Source organism: Nyctereutes procyonoides, unplaced genomic scaffold (assembly GCF_905146905.1).
Source record: "Nyctereutes procyonoides isolate TBG_1078 unplaced genomic scaffold, NYPRO_anot_genome, whole genome shotgun sequence".
Lineage (NCBI taxonomy): Eukaryota > Metazoa > Chordata > Mammalia > Carnivora > Canidae > Nyctereutes > Nyctereutes procyonoides.
This window is the reverse complement of record NW_026575020.1, coordinates 13813801-13834552: the sequence shown is the minus strand read 5'-3', so window position 1 is coordinate 13834552 and position 20752 is coordinate 13813801. Positions and strand designations below refer to the sequence as shown.

General features: G+C 49.4%; 1 protein-coding gene across 3 annotated transcripts in view; it reads right to left on the bottom strand.

The window, feature by feature from the left end:
- Positions 1-20752, bottom strand: part of AKAP1 (A-kinase anchoring protein 1) — a 36535-nt gene that overhangs the window by 6559 nt on the left and 9224 nt on the right. For 2 of the 3 annotated variants that reach the window (XM_055326583.1, XM_055326576.1), the window contains exons 2-7: positions 9076-10750; positions 6411-6544; positions 4669-4795; positions 3954-4081; positions 2004-2181; positions 430-580 (exon numbers count right to left, since the gene is read on the bottom strand). In XM_055326583.1, coding sequence (XP_055182558.1) covers positions 430-580; positions 2004-2181; positions 3954-4081; positions 4669-4795; positions 6411-6544; positions 9076-10726 — 2369 coding nt within the window. In that variant the 5' untranslated portion in view covers positions 10727-10750. Of the gene's footprint in view, positions 1-429; positions 581-2003; positions 2182-3953; positions 4082-4668; positions 4796-6410; positions 6545-9075; positions 10751-16085; positions 16107-20752 lie in introns of those variants that run through there. The other variant, XM_055326590.1, reaches the window with a different exon arrangement.

The window sequence follows — 20752 nt, the reverse complement described above, 5'->3', positions numbered from 1 at the left end:
AGAAAGGCAAGGGAGGAACACTGTTTATGAACTCACAGGCCAACTCCACTTCAGCCCATATTTACCTTGTGATGTAGCGCTGTGAGCCTCCCACAACCCAAGACGAGGCAAAGCAGAAGCATATATGTTACGCAGCAGGCCGCAACTCCCAGCATGCCTGAACGCAGGCCTCCCTGTGTAGCAACCTGACCTCAGAGCGTCTGCCATCAAGCTCCCAGAGAGAAGCTCTTGGGGCACCTCTGCCACAAGAGGCCTTTCTAGCTGGGAGGAACAACATGGTCTGTTTATATCAGACTCTGCTAAACCAGAGTAGGCACCAGAAGAAAGAGTCAACCTGTGTCCCAGGGTTGGCAGAACTGAGCCAGCTAGGCAGGAACCCCACAACCCAGGTACGCAGGGTGTGTGTTTGTCTGAGGAGGGTGGACCCACCGGATCTGCCGGAGCACGTCCACTTTCACTCTCTTATATCCACCGTAGTCCACATAGCGTATCTCCACTTCATTGCTCTCCTCATAGGAGGCCACCACTTGGGCTCGCCACCAGGCACCGTCCACACCGGGGGCAGCGCAGATGACCGTTACTGCAGGTCAGGAAGAGAGCATGTGGATACTCCTGGCATAGGGCAGGGCACCAAGGGTCACCCCAGTCAACACTACCCACCTCCCCACATCACTTCCAAGGGGCCAGTGTCTCCACAGGGCCAGGAAATAGCAAGGAGTCTCCAAAGCTCCCCTGGAGCCCAAGAGTGTATTAAGGGAAGGATCTGGATGGGAAATCTGGCCTCCCATGTGTACTACCCAAAAAGCTCTCCAGACCAAAAAAGCACTCTTCCAGATCCATTTACTTTGAAACCTACAAAAGCCTTAGATGGACAAGGATGGATCAGAAGAAATCAAGTAAAATCCCAAACTTAGAGAATGGGGACTTATATTCTCTAGGGAAAGTCCCAGAAAGAATCAAGAACCTCCGAGTGCAGCAGATCTCATTGGCCTATTATCTAGAGCCTGTTCTGGCCCGAGGTGACTCAGAAGTCGGTCAGAAGACTCCCAGGCTTAAAACTCGCCTTTTCTAGCCTTTGCTTCAGGAAGGCACCAAGAGCACAGGTATCCCAGGCAGCCACGACCAGGTAGCAAGTGTGCCAGCAGTCACCCGCCCTGTGACCACAGGGCCAGGACAGATGGAACTACAGCATGAAGACCTGCACACATGGCTGACCACACTGAGTCCTGACCTTGACCCTTAAAGGGAGCCTCTGATTCAATCACCTCTTAGATCCCAGTTTGGTCTTCACTGCTGGATCAAAGCAACATTAAAAGACTGACAATTAAATCCTATTTCTGCCACAGGTAGCTTCAAAGGTTTCCTTAAAAGCCTTGGTGCCCATCAGGGCACTCCAGGTTAGGAGTCCCTGACAGGAGTGGATGAAGAGATGTTCTGACATTGGATTCTTGCCAACAAGGGCAATAAGGAAATAGTGACAAAGAAGACTCAGGAGCACAGCTAAGTTTAGATCCCAGGTCCTGCTCTTATATCACCTGGGCAAGCCACCTGACTTCAGAGCCTGCTTTCTCCTTGGTTGCAGGAAGGTGAGTCACCCCACCCCAGGGGTCTATTGCTCTCAGGGAGCTTCAACAAGAACTATCATCTGGATCAAGGACTTTACATATAACACACATTGAATCCAACCCTGATTCCTGAAACAATGGGCATCACTCCATTCAACAGATAAATTGCAGAGCTGGGATCTGAGTTCATGTGTCAAAACTCTACTCTAACTCCATGGGACTCTTGTCAGCCAATGGGAAGACCTTTTCCATTGGGATAGTTGGGAAACTCAGCCCAGAGTAACTCCACACTGATGACAAAAACTTAGGGATGCTGTTCCCATGAAGAATCCCAGAATGGCCTCCTCCTGGATCAAGACCAAGGGCAGAACAGGTCACCCCCAAAACTCCTCCCCTTGAGAACCCAAGGCTCCCCAGTGACCCTGGGGCAGCACTTACTTTCCACTGGGGTGGGCAAGGTGGGGATTCCTGGCTGAGAGTAGCACAGGTACATCTGCTGATCCAGGCTACGCAGTGCATGGAAAGTGGGATGCGTGTGCTGCTGCACGAACAAGTGCCCAGCGTTGACCTGGTTGACCACAATCACCTCCACAGTGATGCCATCAGGGAGCATGAGCTGTAGAGAAAGGGGAGGGGCAGCAGGCACTGCAGCAATCCTTCTCTTATGTTTGGATAAGCCTTGAGGCACCAGGGCAAGTCTCTGAACTGGCACATCTTTGTAAAGGGCATGGCAGCCCAAAGCAACAAGGCACCCAAACGGCAGAAGTTCAAGGAAAACTATGTCAGCCATGGAAAGTGTGGCTCAGCAGCGCTTACCCTGCAATACCAACAGTAACCTGTAGAGGAGGCCTCAACTCAAGGCTGGGCAGGGAGGAGCTAGCTGGGGAAGTAGTGTAGGGGCCCGGGGCAGGGTCCCTCTCTCAAGGGGTCTGTAACACCCAACGAAGGCAAGGGAATGGGGAGCCACGGAGAAAAAGTTACTGGGGCATAAGAGGTGGGTGGGCCCCAGGCCCCTGAGCCAGCATCCTTGGCCCTGCTTGCTGACTCCAGGAGCTGCAAGTCCAACAGGACCCCTCTACTCTGTTCTCCTGCCAGCAAGAACCCGATAGTCTGCGTCACACCATCTCCTCCTCTCTGCATGCCAGACCTCCTACCAACTCATTCCCACTCTGGGATTTGGAATGTAGGTTTTCTCAGTGGCTAGGCCCACATCAAAGACTTGTCCCTAGACACTAGTTTTCCTGTTGCCAAGTTACAGACCACATCTAGGTACTCTGGACACAGGAAGATGTGCCACCTTCCTGACCTTCATCCCTCCCTGGGGTGTGGCTGGTTGAAAGGCACCTGGGATCTCCTCTCCAGTTCTACCAAACCACAGAGAGTACAAGGGAAGGAAGCCATCCCAGCTGCTCAATTATTTAAAATTAAAGAATGGGTCTGGTCCAAGCCTGCTGGGGAAAAAAAATGCTAGGATTCAGAAGTAAAGCACAGAGTGGGGTCAGACTGTTCCCAAATATCCAGAGGGAAGTAACAGGACACTCATCCCTCCTGCCATGGCATAAGCATCTTTGGAGGGAGTGGAATAATACAGAACCAAGAAGTCAGTCATCCCAAACAAAAGCGAAGGAGACAATTTTCTTGCAGCAGCCCATGTGTGAAGTATAGTCATCATCTCTGGTCTACAGAACTCTACAATTCTACCTGGGAGATGAGGCTCAAATAGAGCTGGCAGGATGCTGTAAGATCTTGAGCAATAGGCCCCAACACACAGAGGCCCTAAGATAGAAGCTTCCTCCTCCTGCCAAGCTCCAGGAACAACCTCCAAAAGAGCCACCTGGCTTCCAGGGCTGGGTGGGGAGAATTTCTTATCCTTTATAATCTAGATACTTCCCTTGAGAAGGAAGGGGAAGGGAATCCTTCACCAGAGCCATTAGACCCATCTCGAGTAGGAGTAAGGAACATAAGGACCCACTACAAGCCCATCCAGGCCCCCAAGGCTGTGACTCCGGACATATCACCAGCTTTAAGGAGATCCAAACCAGTCTGGGTACACCCAGTCTCCTGGATAGACTATACTCCTTTCTAGGCAAATGCCTTGAAAACACAAAAGATGTCAGGGCAGCTGAGCCCGAAAAGAATGGTCCTTGCCAAGTGGGGACAGAGGCATGTCTGGTTTTGTACCAGCACTTCAGCCTCAAAGCCCAGCCACAGAGAACACAGGCTAGAAGCAGAAGCAAACTGACCACAGGAGGCTAGAGGGGAGGGGTCACAGGCATCAACAAGCTCTTGGCCTTCCTGACCCACGGTCTCAGGGATTTCTAATCTGGGGCAGGTTGGCATGAAAGGGAGACAAAAAGGTCTGGTCTGGTCCGCCAGGTGCATGCTCACCCAGGAAGTCATTGGAAGAGAAGGCAGTGCCAGTGATGGCAGTGGGGGAGCGTAGATATTGGTGAGGTTCAGCTCCTTGAACTTCTTTCCAATCAAGTTCAGCGCCTTGTCTACATGATGCTGAGAGCCTAAATGGGGTAGAGGCAGGAGAGTCACAGTGGATACGACAAACTACAAAACCAAACCCATGCACACACCCCACCCCGCAGCTTTCCTAGAGTTCAAAGGTATCTTTACAGAGCCAAAAAGCTAAGTTTTGCCTTAAGAAAGGTTATCTAAAGAGGACTGAAATCACCAACCTATCAAGTGATACCACTGCTGTTGTGTCCATGCTTTGAATGCAATAGGAGGCTAGCTGATGGGAAAGGCCCAGCCCTCACCAACCGGAGGGGAATCATGTTCTGCTCTGTGAGGAATTGTGTGAGGCAGCGGGCACCATAAATCCAGGCCACCCCAGCCTGCCTGCCATGTGAGTGCCCACGCCTCTCCTGGCCACAAGATCTGGGGGAGGGAGAGGAGGCTCCTTCAAGTAGCTGAACTGGAGAAGAGGGCTAAAGGAAGACCCCCCCCCATCACCACCACCATGTTCCCTTCACCTGGGATGAGCAGGGGTTTCTATTCAGAGACTTAGATTCCAAAAAAGGGAATAACTGAGATTCAAATGCCTTACATTTCAGGGAAGACAACAAAACCCAAGCGGACAGCTGCCACTGACCTTCTATGTGGCAGATCTGGATGTTCTGGGTGTAAGGCAGGGTGGAGATGTAGATCTTGGCACCAGACGTTTGCTTCAGAAAGCTCACATACCGCCCCTGCTTGCCAATTAGCCGACCAACTAAGTGCTGAAAGAGAAAGAGACGATTGGGGTGTTAATAGGAAACCAATTCCCTACGTTCCCAAAGACTTACCTTTGTTTTACACAAAGTGAAGCTCAAATATATCATTAACTGTGAACATACCAGCACTCATTTGCCAGGCACTGTTCCGAGCACTTAGCTATGAAACAGATAGCTTTATCACCATTTTACAGATGAGCTTAACAAGCTCAAAGAGGCTAAGTAACTCACCCAATATCACACTGCTAAGCGGCTGAACTACACAGTCTGGCTGGCTCCAGGACTCAGCAGTTCCCATTTCTTCCCTGACAACCTGGCCCACATCCAGAAGGCTGCAAAGCCAGCATCTTCTCCTCCCAAATCTACACTAGGTGAGGTTCCACCACAGCACAAGGGTCGATTTACAACTCCTCCGACCTCTTCAAGTCTATCCGGGTTCAAAGATAAAAAGGCTCCATTTGAAAATAAAAGTTGAAGAAAGAACCCTTGGGCTTCTGCTGCCAATTGATAGTGGGCCGGAGCCTTCAGAGCACGAGGCTTGTAGAAGTGCCCAGCGTGCCAAGAGCTCAACGCAGACAGAAGAAGCCCAACTTAGCCATGATGTAAGGCGAGCTCTGAGACAATCCCACACAACCGCACACCAGCGGAGCTACCAGGGACATGGTCGCCCTGTACCTAGAGCTGTCTGGGTGTGCCCTTTGCAACCACTAAGGGAGGAGGAGGCACGACTATCAGGGTCACAGGGCAAGGGGGGAACCACCAAGGGAGTCAGCACCCTGGGGTCAAAGCAGCCTGCCTGACCTAGAGTTCAAACCAAGCCAAGTCTCCATGGCGGTGGTAGGGAGCTAAGTTCCTGGGAGAATTCAGTTGGCCCATTATTTCTGAGCCCCCGCGATAAACATCAAGATTGAGCTAATAAATTATAAGTTAGAACAGCAAGAAGCTCGAAAACACTTTGGTACCCTGGATTTGGGGACTGGTGAAGTAAACGGACATTCCCACAATGAATAATGCAGTTAAAATTATATTTTCAAAAGAATAATGCAGGAAAATTAAATTGTTAAATATTTAAAAGCATTAATTAAAGCAACATAATCTCAGTTTTGTTTAAAAACCACAGGGTGCAAGACGAGAAGGAAACACAAGTCTTCACAGCCACTCCCGGGGGTAAGATTAGAGCAGCTTGTTATTTTCCTCAAACGTTTCTATACTTTTCAAGCTCTCTGAAATATGGATTTATGCTGTGCTCAATTATCAAATATACTTTGCACTGGAGAGCTTTGAGCAGAGCACCGTGAAGGGACTCCCGCTTAGCCCACGTCCTCAGGCTGGTTTTTGCTAGCATCTCCAAACAGATCTGAGCCCCAGCACACAGGAGGAAGCCCCAGGGAGAGCGTAAGTACCCTGTGTGTGAGTTTGAAGGGGACGAGAATAGGTCCCTCCTGAAGGCAGCTGAGGGAACTCCACTTGGCAGGAAGCTCTGTGGGCCCTGGCAGGGTATGACACTCCTGCTCCCTTCAGCCTCTGGCTCACTCGGGGGGCAGCTTCAGGTTTACTGTCTCCCTCTCCCTTAAGTTCGATGACCCTGGGCGTGTAGGAGTGTGGAGCTTGCAGCCCTTACCTTTGGCACCTCAATCTCCCAGATGATGAGGTCGACCTTCTTAGGACTAGAGGCTGCTTGGGCATTCTGGAAACTGTCAGTCTTCCTGGGGCCACAGCAGCCATCCACTGAATCCATGCTGTTCCCGTCCGAGCCTGCAGGGGTGGAAGCAGCATGCACAGACACACAGAGGCCAGCTAAGAGCAGTCAACAATGAAGAACTTCCAAATTCAGATTCCCAGGAGGCCCCCACCCCACACCCCCTCCTTGAGCTTGGCAGGTGACTGTCAACCCGAAGTCTAGAAGGGTTAGAACAACCCCAATGAAAGAAGGACTGGGGGTGTAGATACACCTAATTTTAGCCTGTCACTCACAGCTCCACTTGCTGAATTGGCAGCCACGCCCAGCCACAGCTGCTGGAGCAGAGACAAGTGGTGAGCTGGGAAGGGGAGTCCACGGGGTGGGGGAGCAGGCCAGCAAGTCCACATGGTCCCAGAAGCTGTATATGTGCTGGCTTCCACAGAGACCAACCAGTCACAAGGGGTCCCCACCCCAGCACCTATGCCAGCCCCTCAGACCAAGGGACCTAGGCCTGGGCTCCATGGGCAGTGAACTTCAGTCCAGCAGAGCTAGAAGAATCCTCCCTTGCTGGCTCGTCTGAGGGCCCCATTCTCATCTTGCACTGGGGCTCTACTGGAAGTAGATGAAGGAAGGAGGTCCTCCTTTCCCTCTGCTTAGGCCTGACTTGTGCAACTCTTAACATTCTGGGCTCATGGTGGATCTTTACCCCTTGGTCCCAAGACTGGGCTGAAGTTCATGCCCCAGACAACAGAAAGAGCAGGAAGCAGGCCCCTGGCATCAATGTGGTCTGCTGCTCTCTTGCTCAAGAGTGTGCCAGAGAGGCTATCCCAGAAAAACAGGGGTCCAGACCAGCTTAAGAGAAAGGCCTCTGGCTTAAATATGGAGGACTTAACTACCAGAAATAGATTGCTCCCAAGATTCTACTACTTAGGTTATTATGCACATGGTTTCTCCAAACTCTGGACATAATCCTTTGCCAAGCAACGCATGTACTGTCTGGATGCACAGTAAGGCTTAAGAGATTCTGTCCCCAGATAAGGACAAGTCACCTTGAGAGTGACCTTGTCCCTCAACATCAGGGGCCCCAGCCTCTCCTGGACAGAACAGGCCTGGCTGATACGGACCACTCCAGGGACACCCAGAGGTGGCTCAGACCACACAGCACTCTAGCAGTCTGTGCTCACAGGCCAGCTTCCTCAGTGGGCCCCCTAGGCACCAGGTAGGGCTGTGCATGGTCAGGTACATCAGATGCCAGGGAGGTGGGAGCTTATGCTTTGGCCAACTGAGGGCCAAGTGAGTGGTATGCCACGCTCCCATCTCTTGTTCCTGTACCTCCCCACGGTCATAGCCTTCTCTTCCGCGAGGCCTCAACTCAAGGCCTTCACCACACCTGAGTAGCTGCCACAACCAATCTAGAGGTGGCATGACACAGCTCTAATGGGTCTGTTAATTCAGCTTAGGGCCAGTGGATAAAGAGAAACTCCTTTATTCTTAGGAAGATATTTGTTTACCCACTTTAAGATCTTTTTTAAAAAAAAGCACACACACATTTTAACATCCCTGAAATTTGGATGCATCTTATATGCTCTGGCCTTCTATGATCACAATCCAATAACGAGTTCTCTTTCACTTAGAGGTACAGAAATCAGTGATGTCTTCTTAATCAAACCAATAGCCATCTTGGAGGTGACAAAATGTGGTGTGTGAAACACACTAGATGCTACTGAAAGAAGTAAAATTCCCCATAAAGACTCCCTGCCTTCCTGGAGTGGAGATGGTAGAGCATGGCTCCAGGACACACAAGTCAGAGACCCCCACAAGGAATTCATGGCCTCTCTGCAGGAGATAATGGAAAATACCCCAGGGTGGCTGTGAAACCAGGGTCAGGAGTTGCTGACCTGTCCATTAGCGGTCTGAACTGTCTATGCTGGGGTCAGCACCCGAAAACCCCAGTGGACACTTCATTACCGAAGTGCCCCTCTTTCCTGGGGGTGGAACTGCAGCTCACAGAAAGGAAATGGCGGAGGCCCTCTGCGGAGGAATAGTGGCGGCAACAAGGCAGGAGGGCGAGAGCCTCCCTCAAGTGTCAAGGTTGTGGCCGCTCTCTGGGCACTTACCCGGTAAGAGCTTCTGGAGAAGGAAGGCAGGTGAAGACATGGGAACAAGCACATGATTAAAAGGAAATAAACCATTAAAAAAAAAAGTTCACACCCATTCTTGGTACATGGGAATTAAAGCTAAGGAAGCCTCTCCATTACAAAAACCTTCAAGAGGTGGTTTGAGAGAGAAAAAGAGGCTCACACTGAGGTTAGTTGACAAACCCAACATTGAGCTGGCTCCTTCAGGAGGACTGGGGAGGGTCCTGGCTGCCGAACCAATTTACAGCTCCCATGGCTCTGCGGGTTCAGGACAGCCTAACTTCTCAGTTACCCACCAGTGTTACGCTGTACCCCGACTTTCTGCAGGCCAGCTGGGACACGGAGTTGAAGAGCATTACTACTGCAGAAGGAGCAGAGGGAGGGGCAGACCAGCAGCCTTTGCCCAGCATACAAAGGGAGCACCCCCACCCCGTCCTCTAAGTGAGGAACATCCAAGACCCTCCTACCTCCCGAATGATCTGCTTCTGCTTCCACGGTCCATCCATCCTCATTCCCCAAGTCTGATAGCTCCCCCTTCAGTACCCCATTGCTGAAGGGCACAGTACTTTCTGGCAGCGGTGGGGAAATGGTCTGGCCCCTGGGGCTTGAGTTGGTGTCTGTACACAAGTCTTCAAGCCCCGAAGTGCTGACGGAATCTGAGCACTGCTCAGAGGCCACTGAAGGGACATCCTGGCTGTTGTCATTAGTACAGGTGATGCATCCAGCACTTCTCACCAGGACACTTGCTTCATCTGGAGACTCTCCCTGAGGCAGAGCTGGCGACGGGCTGGGGGCCAGGGAGATGTGGTGTGCAGAGTTCTTTGGCTTTCTATCCTTAGTGGGGCTGGACAGAGGGCTGCTCAGGCAGCTCATGTAGGTCTTTGGTGATGGCAGGTCCTCTGTGGGCAGGTCTGGCAAGGGGAGGGCAGGGTCTGACTGGCCAGAGATCGCCACCACCTCTGCCACTGCCTCCGTCACTGTCTCCGCCACCTTCACCACCTCCACTACCTCCACAGTGGCTGGAGTGGGCTCAGCAGCATCTTGCCCCAGGGAAGTTTTCTGGCAGACTGGCACACAGCTCTCCTCCTTCTGCCCTTGCAATTGACCAGCTGAAGCCTGATGCACCCGACCTGCAATCCTGCCCATGGTGGTGGCCAGCACCTCTTCAGTTGCCTCCAAGATCACTCTAGAGATGATCTGGTAAGCAGCCTGCTCAATCTTCTCATCTTGCTCCACAGCCTCCTCTTTGCCCAGCTCTCCCATGCTGTCTGCATCACAGGCTCTGCTGCTGACCCGAGGTGCCAGCAGCTCATCATCCTCCATCAGCTCTGTGTGAGCCGATTCGATGAGGTTGCTCAGCAGCTTCCCCGCTGCATCCTCCTCCACCTGTGGCCAGCTGCCCTTCCCCTTCTCCCCTGCTCCTCCCAAGGAAGCTGGGCTAGGCGCCTTGCTGATCTCCGATTCAGAGTCATGCTCCTGGAACAACACACCCTCTTCCAGCACGTTTTCTCCTAACACTGCATCACCAGTGCCTTCAGCTCCATTTGTTTCTCTTGGCTTCTCTTGGAGGGCTGCAGCTTGGCCCTGCCAGCTCAGTCCTCCTGTCCCATTGAATGGGGACTCTCGCTTGCACACCTCAGCCGCTTCATGGGGGAAAGGAACACCCTTTGGGGTTGGAAGGGGACACTCCAGAGGGATGGACCTGGCTTCATCACCCGTCAGGGCTAGTTCCACCTTTGCGCTGTCATCCCTGAGTGTTCCTGGTCGAAATCTTGGGTCTGTGGTGTTAGGAAGGCTGCCTGAGGACTCTGACCTGCGACAGGTTAAATGTGGCCGCAGCATGGCTGGGGGCTCCATGGGAAGCTTGCTCACAGTAGATGGCTCCTCTTCTGCAGACAGTATGATGCTGGGGGACGTTGCTACTACTGCAGGACAGGGATCCTCCATGGAGAGTGGCTCTTTGATGGCATGGCTAGCCCTCAGCTCCACAGTGCTGGCCTCCACCTGTCTGTCCTGACTGCTAACATGCTTTTTACGAGAAAAAAACCACCACCAGCCAAGGACTGCCAGCATTCCAGGCAATGCCAAGGGGAAAAGTGAACGGAACTGGATGGCCATCCTGGATGCCTGAAGAAATTATACCTGGAGAGGAGGGGAGAGAGAGAGAGAGATGCTATGAGAGCCAAGTATGGGGATCCCGATATCACTGCACAAGAAGATAAGCAGCTGTTCTCCCTCCCCTTTCCCTGTAAGGCGCAGCCCTCCCCCCTGCTCATATCCACAGCGTGATCCATTAGAGGTGAGTGGGCAGGGAGATACACCCATTTCTGCTCCCTTGTCCATGCATACTTCCTTGAAACAAGATGAGCCTTCTCTTAGACCCAAATCCCTTCCTTCATCACTTCTCAATGCCAAATTCCATGTTCCCCCAAGGGGATCATGTGTTTGGTGTTTTAGTTCTCTAAACTCCCAGAACAGTTATCTATTTAGGTGACTTTGGAGTATTTTTTTTTTTGAAAGAGAAAGTGAGTAAGCTTGCAGGGGAGAGGAGAGGGAGAGAGAATCTCAACCAGACTCCCTGCTGAGTACAGAGCCCAAAGTGGAGCTCAATCTCACAACCATGAGATCATGACCTGAGCCAAAATCAAGTCAGACGCTTAACGGACTGAACTACCCAGGTGCCCCGACATTGGAGTATTTTTAAGTACCCGTGAAACCATATGTATATATGTCCCTCACATTACCCACAAAATCATGAGTCAATGAAACAGTAATGCAGCAAGAGAGTGATAGAACAAAGGAGGAGTAAGATTTCTTTATTTTATTTTATTTATTTAATCTGAGAGACAGGGAGACAACACATAGGCAGAGGGAGAAGCAGGCTCCTCACAGGGAGCCCAATGCGGCACTCGATCCCAAACCCCGGGATCATGCCCTGAGGCAAAGACAGATGCTCAACCATTGAGCCACCTAGGCGTCCCAAGGAGTAAGATTTCAAAAGGATGAGGGGGATGCTCCAGGGTGAGAGACCAGCAAAATATACAGTGGCAAGATGATACAAGTCATGCCTGAAGAAGCAAGCGGTTTAGTGGACTCAGTGAGGGTTCTGGGGCCTCATCGTGGAGTCTGAACTTTATCCAGTAGGCAACAGGGAACCATCAGAGGTCTGCACAGCACACACACCAAACTTGTTACTAGTTGATCCTGGGAGTAGGATGAACAGCATATCGAGAGACACAGACGTGGATACCTCAGTCAATTGGATTCAGGCCAGGAGAAATGATAAAGGGCCAGAAGATGGTAGTTGACATGTAAAGGAGAGAAGAATCTCAGTTTTCTTCATCATAAGATGGGGACACAGCTCATAAAGGATGGTTGGTACAAGATACGTATTAAGTGCTATGCAAAGCTGGGTTAGCTCTCTTTAGAGGTACGTGACAGACTTATTTTAGAATGCTTATAATTCAGTACCTCCCATGCCAGTGAATTTTATTGTCTGAAAAAATCACATCTTCCTAAAACCAAAAATCCTCCACTGATAAGGTGAATTATACCTTAATTTGGGTTTGTGCTTTATTGTGCTTACTTTGGATTTGTGCCTCCACTGGGAATCACTGCTCTAGGACTCTGCTTCTCAAGGAGCAGTCTATGGACCAGAAGCACTAAGCATCACCTGGGAATCTGCTCGAAATACAGCCCCAGCCCAGATCTACTAAATCACAAGCTGCATTTTAACAAGACCCCCAGGAGATTCACAAACACATTACAGTTAGTAAAGGAACACTGGAAAACATATTCTGCTCCAATGTGAGGGCGTAGAGAAAGCCATAAACCTTCTTGCTAATCTTTGAAAGTGAATCCGTGAGATTGGAAAATATAAAGCACAGCTAAGCAGTGGCCAGGCTCAGAAGATCCTATCAATCCCTCTAGGCAGAAACTTCGATGATGATGATGATGACGACGACGACGCTCCTTACAACTTCAGATTCAAAGAACCTCACTAGATGCTCTCCCTTTGTATCACTAAATCCTCAACCACGTGGTCTGGAATGTATTGCCAACAGCAAGGTTAAAATAGCTCAAGGTCACCTGGGTGACTCAGTCGATTAACTGTTCCATTCAATCTCAGCTCAGGTCTCGATCTCAGGATCCTGAGCTCAAGCCCCAAGGTGTGCTCCATGCTGGGTGTGGAGCATGCTTAATATTTTAAAAAAATTAAAAAGCTCAAGGTCAGGGCACCTGGTTGGCTCAGTCAGTGGCACGAGCGACTCTTGATCTTGGGATTGTGAGTTCGAGCCCCACGTTGGGTGTAGAGATTACTTAAATAAATAAATAAAAACTTTAAAAAAAAGAAAGAAAGCTCAAGGTCATACAGCCTAGGACTGGAACTCGGGTTCTACTCCACATTAAGTCTGGAACACATCTACGTGTCTGAGGAAATGAGGCATCATATGGGCCAAGGAAAGGGGAAGTTCATATTGCTCTTAAAACGCTATAAGCTATGACCTTAAAACCCCATACCTGCAATCTTCTCTTTAAAAAAAAAAAAAAAAAAAGAATAAATGAGAGTAACTCTGCAAAGGCAAAGGTCTATATAAAGGCTTACTGGGGCATCATTTGAAACAAAATTCTGGGGAATCACTGTTAAATATATTGCAGGATCCATGGACATACCAGTGATCAGGAAGGAAACTGATCTCATGTACAGATGTGGATGTACAGATGCCATGTACAGATGTCATGTACAGATGCCATGACACTGAAAATAAAAGCTGTAGACCACCATATGCGGAATGTCTATATCCGCATAATCCTATTGAAAAACTGGGAAGGATACACACCAAGTCTTTCGGTTGTAAGACAGGGAACAGTTTTGCACATTGATCCTGTATCCTACAACCTTACTGACCTCATTTATTAGTTCCAATAGTTTTTTTCTTATCTGCTAATAAAAGATAAAAATCTCTTCCTTTGGGGGAAAGAGATTTTTTAAACCTCTGTCAGCAGTTCTCCAACTTAGTGGCATATTAGCATCACTTGAGAAGCATTTAAAATCCCAAGGCCAAGGTGGCACCCTAATCAATTAAATCAGAATCTCTCAGAGTGAGACCAAGGTACCAGGTTTTTTTGGTTTGCTTTAGGTATTTTTTTTTGGGGGGGGCAGTTGTTTAAGATTTTTCTATTTTTAAGGAATCTCTATACCCAACACACTGGGCCCAACCTCACAACCCCAAGACTAAGAGTTGCACGCTCCACTGAGCCAGCCAAGTACCCCTAATTCAAGTGATTCCAATGTACACTCATGTCAGAGAATCACAGTTCTAGAATAATGTGTACACCACCTGAAGAAGTGGTACTTGCTTTATATTCAATGTCTTCCACATAGAAATAAAAATAAAATCTGACAAGGAATAGAGGCTGTGGGGGAAGGGTGCTCTCAGGATAAGGCAGTATGCCTGTGACAAGGCCTACTGTCAGAACAGTGCCCCCCAACAGGTGACATGCAACAGTGTGGCTCAGGTCTGAACCAGGTTCTCCTCTTGCCAGTCACTTTAGATTCTGATTCCTCACTAACTACCCAATCTCATTTCAGCAGGGTTTATAACTAGGATTCCCACGATCTTCTACCAATTCTCTGATCTCAGGAACAAGATTACTTGGAATGGGGTAGAGAGGAAGATAAAGAATCCTAGAACTTCATTAAGAACCCACAGAGGGCAGTCTCCCTGTTTTACACACAAGGGGCCCAAGACCAACCTCAAATTGAGGTGTGTGTGTGTGTGTGTGTGTGTGTGTGCGTGTGTGTGAGTGAGAGAAAGGAGGGAGTTGCTACCCAAGATACCAGCTGCCTCTCAAAATAGCTGGGAGCGGCCTCCACCCCTCTGGTACTAGAAGATGATCCTAAGGGTCCAGCAGTCCACCCTCCCCTTCATCTCTGGAGAGTCCAAGAATTGCCTATAAGGCAGAGGCCCACACTCCCAGCCTGGTTTTGGTCCTAGTTGATCCACACATCACCCGGTCCCTGGCCCCCTGTGTCACTGTCCCCTGGCCTCCACCTCATCCATTCTTTTCTCAGACCTAGTTCACACTGAACACAGGACCCATCACTGGGGATACAGCACTGCTCTGCAGTTTGCCAGGACACCTCTACCACTCTCCCACCTAAAAATCCTCCCCGCCCCCCCCCCATCCCACCTGTTCAGCAGAGACTCAGGCTCCAAGCCCCTAAACCCACCATCCACAGCCCTCTACAGTCAGCTATTCACACCTCAGGAAACAAGTTTCTATACCATTTCTGAGCCAGATGTCTCCTGCTTTGTGGCACCAGGGCCCTCTAGGACGTGTTTATTAACATGGGTACCCTGAGGCCACATCACCCAACCAAAAGAATACTGTATGCTGCACCTAGGTCCCCAGTGCCCACCACTCTCACTCGGCCTACAGCTTAGGAGCCAGGAGACAGTATCCCTGCTCCTCCAGGGAAAGTGCTTTTCTCTATGAGGAACTACAGGTACAAGAACTGCCCAACTGAAGTGCTCCCCCAGTCTGAGAAAAGAGGTGTATGGATCCCCAGACAGGAGAAGGCGTGCTTTGTTTTCTTCCTTGCTACCTGGGGCCTGTGATTAGAGGTATTAGCCATCTCCACCAAGAACAGAGCCAAGAGCCCCTATGATCAGCAGCTGCCCCCCACAAAGGAGTCCCGCTGCCTGGAGGCGCCTCTCGGAGCGCCAGGTGACCAAGCAGTCCTTCACTTCCTTAGCCCTTAACTTCCAAGGGTCTTACCCAGCCAATCTCACCTCAGTTAAAAGACTTCTGGTGAATTGATGAGGTGCCATGTGCCCCACTTTACATGGTCTGAAAGGCCTAGACAGGGGCTGTGAGAGGCACCAACCTTTCCTGAATTCACAGACAGGGCTGCCTTCACCTGTGCATATACACATAGGCCCACATGTGCAGGTGTGCACACTTCAGCCTTATAAGGCTCTCTGCTACCTTCCTTCTCTGGAACAGACTCCTGAATTGCTCTCTTTGCCCTGGTTTTTGGTTTTCTGTAAAAAAAAAAACTGAACTTCTCCAGATCTGAGTAGTGTTTAACACCATAGGTCTAAAAGCCTCACACTCACAAGCTAATTGAAGGCAGCCACCTCCCCCAGGGCCTCCCCCCTCCTGAGGCCCCAGACACTCAGGCAAGCCAGAGAAAAGCCTTGGAGAAGGATACAGCACCCTGCCTGAGGGTTGGTGGGGAGGAGACATGGCTATTTTGAATCTGTTGGAATTAAATAGCTGCCTGCTTATTTTTAGCAGGTCCATTTGCCCGGGAATAGATGCACGCTGGCTGGTTGCCCAGTGGTCACACAGAGCTGAAGGCAGGCACGTGCCGTGGCCCCACAAGGCCTTGAGGTTTACCTGCTCTTAGTTCTAAAAGGATTCCTTTCCTTTCTCCCAGAGGAACCTGCAGCTTCTCAGAAAAGCTTACCTCTGGAGAAGTAATGGCCTCACTCCCAGCACCGATGACCAGCCCAGTTACTGCAGTCTAGAGCCTTCTGCTAAACAAGAAAACAAATTTCTGGGAACAGTACAAACAGTGTTGGTCCCAGTGACTAAGCCCATTTGGCTGCAATTATTGTGGAAAAAAAGAGCTGCATGTAATTAATTGATGGGAAAGTTGATCATAAAAACAAGCACTTAGTAGCCAAGTGGCCATCAAGTCCACTGCGGACTTAGGCCTGGTCAGTGAAGTCACATCCACTCAGCATTCTGAATGGACTTTCCTATACCACCCCATCCCCACACCCCACACCCCTGGCAAGTTGAAATTTGAACATTTCCCATATTCCAGGGTTATGTGTTCACATTACCAAAGACTGGCCCCTGGTGTTCAAGACACTCCATCTCTAGAATGCCCAGGACATCAAGTTGTTCCGGGGCTTTTCCCCTTGAAGGGGGTCTTCAAAGGACAGGAACAGCTAACATGATCCAGGACCTGAAGCCCAGTATTTGCTACCACTGCATTCAGAGAACAGCAGGCTATGGGCCAGGTCAAGGTCCCCTCCTCCCTTTTTCCATCCCATCCCCTCAACCCGCCCCACCAGTCTACTGAAGGAAGACCACAGAGGTCTGTGCAAGACCACAGAAGGGCCTCTTAGTTTCATAGGATGCTTTTACCTGATTCCTCATCAGGTTGAGGTTACGCACATACGTTCACTCACGTAATAATTCACACACGAATACGCTTAAGTTGCTGCAAGAAAAAGATTCTGTCCACCAGAAGCTCACAAAGTGTGCTGAATAATCTGTGTGTCTCTCACACATAGACCTGCACCAAACTGAGCCCAGTATCAGAAGTAGGCAACAGAACCCAACTGCCTCAAAGGCACCAAGAATTTGCTCAGGTTGCAATGGTGGGTTAAAGACGTAAATTAAGGTTCTAAACCCAAGATGCCTTTGCAGGTGGAAGGGAGCAGCAAGTCCCAGACCAGAACAAGTCCTGGGAGTGAAGCTGAAGAGCTGGTAGGAGGCCAGATAAAAGGAGTTTGACCTTTACTGTCAAGGCAATGGGAACAAGTGGCAGCAACTGAAACATAGCCAAAGCAGAGCAGGTCACAAGAGGCAAAGGCCAGGGTGATCTCCAAGTGGTGACTACAGTCCAATATTGGCAACTACTTAGTCACAGGGGGCTAACTTGAAATGTGACCAGTGAAACTGAGAAACTGCATTTATATTTAATATTAATTGAAATAGCTACATAATGCTGGTGGCTACCTAAAGGATAGTATAGTCCTAGAGGGCCTTCCCAGCAGACCAGAAACAAACATAAGAGCTAGATAAATGCTGTGACAGCCAATGCCTACCTTGTTGGGTGGTATCTGGTGCTGCCACTGAGGGTGGGGGATGGTGGTAAGCTGGGCAATTCACCCTCAGCATGGCTGGGGCCCAGGAATCAGAGTGCTGGAGCCATGCCTCAGGGACGTTGGTCTCAGCCCAGCCCTGATGTTCAAACAGTTGTTACCTTCATCCACAGGGGGCCTGTGTGGGCTGTGACTCATGTTGGCACCCTAAACATTCCAAATTAACTCACAATGGGGCTGTGAAGTCCTCCCCATACTGACCCCACATCCTTCATTGTGATGGCCCCACAGAGCAGCCAGGTGAGGCACCGTGGCCAGCCCATCCCCACTCCCTGTTCTAGGTAGATCAGCTGTCCAAAAGTCACAGAACGCTTCCCAGGCTCTTCTCCAGGAGACTGAGGGCTTAACCCAGTACCATCAGGGTGTGAGTACCTGCTCAGTGAAGTCTTCTCCAGGCAAAATGGAGACCTAGAATCCAATCCCAGGAGCTCCAGGTAAGAACCAGAAACAAAAAATCCCATCTCTGGACATGGTCTCAAATTAAGAATTGTTTCTCCTCTAGTTCAATTACAAATTCAACTTCCAGTTTGGAAAACTTGGTAAAAAAGAGAACCCCCACACAAAGGTGAAATGCCCAGTCTCCCTTGTTCTGCTGACCAAACACTGGGCAGGTCCAGTCTCATTAAGTTATAAAGAACAAGGCTGGGGGGGTGAGGGGTGGGAATCAGCATTTTCTACAAAGGTCTTCCCATTGCTTCAGTTAGGGAGTAGGAATGAGGTTTTCAAAAACCTTAATAAAAACCATGTCACATCCATCCCCAGCTCTTGGCAACCACATTGTTTTACCAGTAAATTCTGACAAATTTCTGAGGATAGTGATAAAGCAGGTACCAGGGAAGCGTTTCTAGGTACACAGAGTTTCCGTCCATGACCACAGAACACTACTCAAGACTGCCCAAAAGATAGGAAGTTGTGCTCTGTCAAAAAGCTTACCCAAAAAAGCTAATAAAGGTGACACATACCTTCAGGAGAAATTAGAAAAGATGGTGTGAGGCAAGCAGCCCTTCACACCATCACCTCAGGTGGGCAGATGAACAGGTGAGATGCTGATTTTCCAAATGGCAGATGGTAGAATATGACCAACCCAAAAGTCACATAAAGGCCTAATGTCATTCCTATCCAACAAATACTTATGGACACCTACAGGGTACAAAGCACAGCAGGACACAGAAATGAATCAGAATGTACTTTTGAGGCACTTTCAAGTCTCACGTTTTTTGTTTTTTTTTTTTAAGATTTTATTCATTTATTCATCAGAAACAGAGAGAGAGAGAGAGAGAGAGAGAGAGAGAGAGAGAGAGAGAGGCAGAGACACAGGCAGAGGGAGAAGCAGGCTCCATGCAGGGAGCTCGATGTGGGACTCAATCCTGGAACTGCAGGATCTCGCCCTGAGCCGAAGGCAGATGCCCAACCACTGAGCCACTCATGTGTCCCAATCAGTTTCTTTTTTGGGGGGGAAAAAAAAAAACAATGACCTTCCTCAATGGGCTGTTGGTGCCACCCTTAGCCACTGACCAACTGACAATTTTGGTCCAAGAGTCAGGCAAGTATCCTGGATGGGATGGGGAACAAACAGGAATTAGGCTGCCAGTTTCCACAGATTAGAATGTTCTAATGTCCTGGGATGGAAGAGGAGAGGTTATTAGCCTGAATGCCAGCACTGTGAGAGCTAAGAGGGCTTCAGTTATCCCATTCAATATGCACTTTCATTCCGTACCCATTTTTCTCACTACCTAATGCCCAAAACCAGACCTCCTCTCATTTAAACTATTTCATAAAGTGAAGCCAGATCTTCTGCTGGCATGGTGAAAGGGATGTGGGCACCTCATTGTCTTTGCTAACTTTCCACCAGCCTTCTCATCTTCGGCACACCCCAAATTCATGCCTTCAAAAGGACTTGTCCTCGTGCATGAGTTAGCTTGCTTCTTGTCAGCTGCCTACCCTCCCCCACTTTTTCTCAGCAAGCTACTGAACGATGGGCTCCATCAAGACAAGGGAGCAAACCAAGAAAGGATGGGGCACCCTTCCACAAAGCAACACAAAAGAAGAGAAGACTGGATTCCCAGGATGAAGGGGAAGCAGGGACAGGGACAGGGATGCTTCCCAGAAGCAACATGAACAGTTGAGAATCTGCTGTATTTAAGTCCAAAGAGGTACTCCGACAGCAGTGGCCAAGGTGCAGTGAAGAGCTGTAGATCAAGTAAGACACAGAAAACAAAATTGAACACAGGAAATTAACTAGGAGAGGAAAGGAAGGGGGTGGGGGACACAAGAAAGGAAATATGGAAAACCAAGGACTTTGTGCCCATAAGCAATATTTATATCATAATGTATACTCTGAACAGAAACTTGACCAGAAGTTGTGCTAACTCTATACCAAGATGAGGGGAGAAAAAAAATGTGTAGGAATGAGTCAAGACCTTACTTTCCAGAGTAGAAAAACAAACCAGATTTTAAAAAAGGAAGAAAGGAAAGCAAGGAAAAGCATCCCACTTGCAGATATAAATGGCAGGAAGGACAGCCTATAAGAACTGAGGGCAGCTGCCTCTAGACAAGAGGACAGGTCAGGGAGCACCTAAGGGTAAAGGGCTGTTCTTTCAAACCTCATGTACAGTCAAAGTTAAATCTTCCTACCAGTAATGCTTTGATAGAACAAAAAATACATTCTTAACTATTAAATAGCAAGAGATGCTCTATCACCACAGAGCTTTGGGACTCTTGTTAACCAGTATAATATGTAGTGAATGTCAACTCATCTACGAACAAACTTGTAATGCTTTATTTTCCCCATAATTGAGGCCAAATCTGATTCAGAGCCCCTCAATCACCTTGCTGACAAAACCGTAGTAATCACAAAGAACAGGGGCTTATTAATGGTAAGACCCTTTCGAGCCAAGGCACCAGGTCTCCCCATCCCACTGAGGTCTAACCAGCAGGACCCCTCAAGGCTAGTCATTTAACATAGATTTTAATTCCCACTGTGAGCCAGGTTCCATGGGAGAGGGGGCTGAAGGAGGTGGTGGAAAGAGCCCTCAGAAAGCAAAGGCCGCAGGCGGGATAGGGAGTCACATTTCAGAGACGACACTGTGAAGATACAGCAACTCAATGGCATAAACCTGAAGCCTCCCTCAAAGGCGTTCAGAAAACTGAACCTAGGCACCCCTTGTACGCAATGAATTCACTATATTCCTGTGCATCTGGAAGGGTCCTAGTTATCACTCAGTCATGTTCTGTG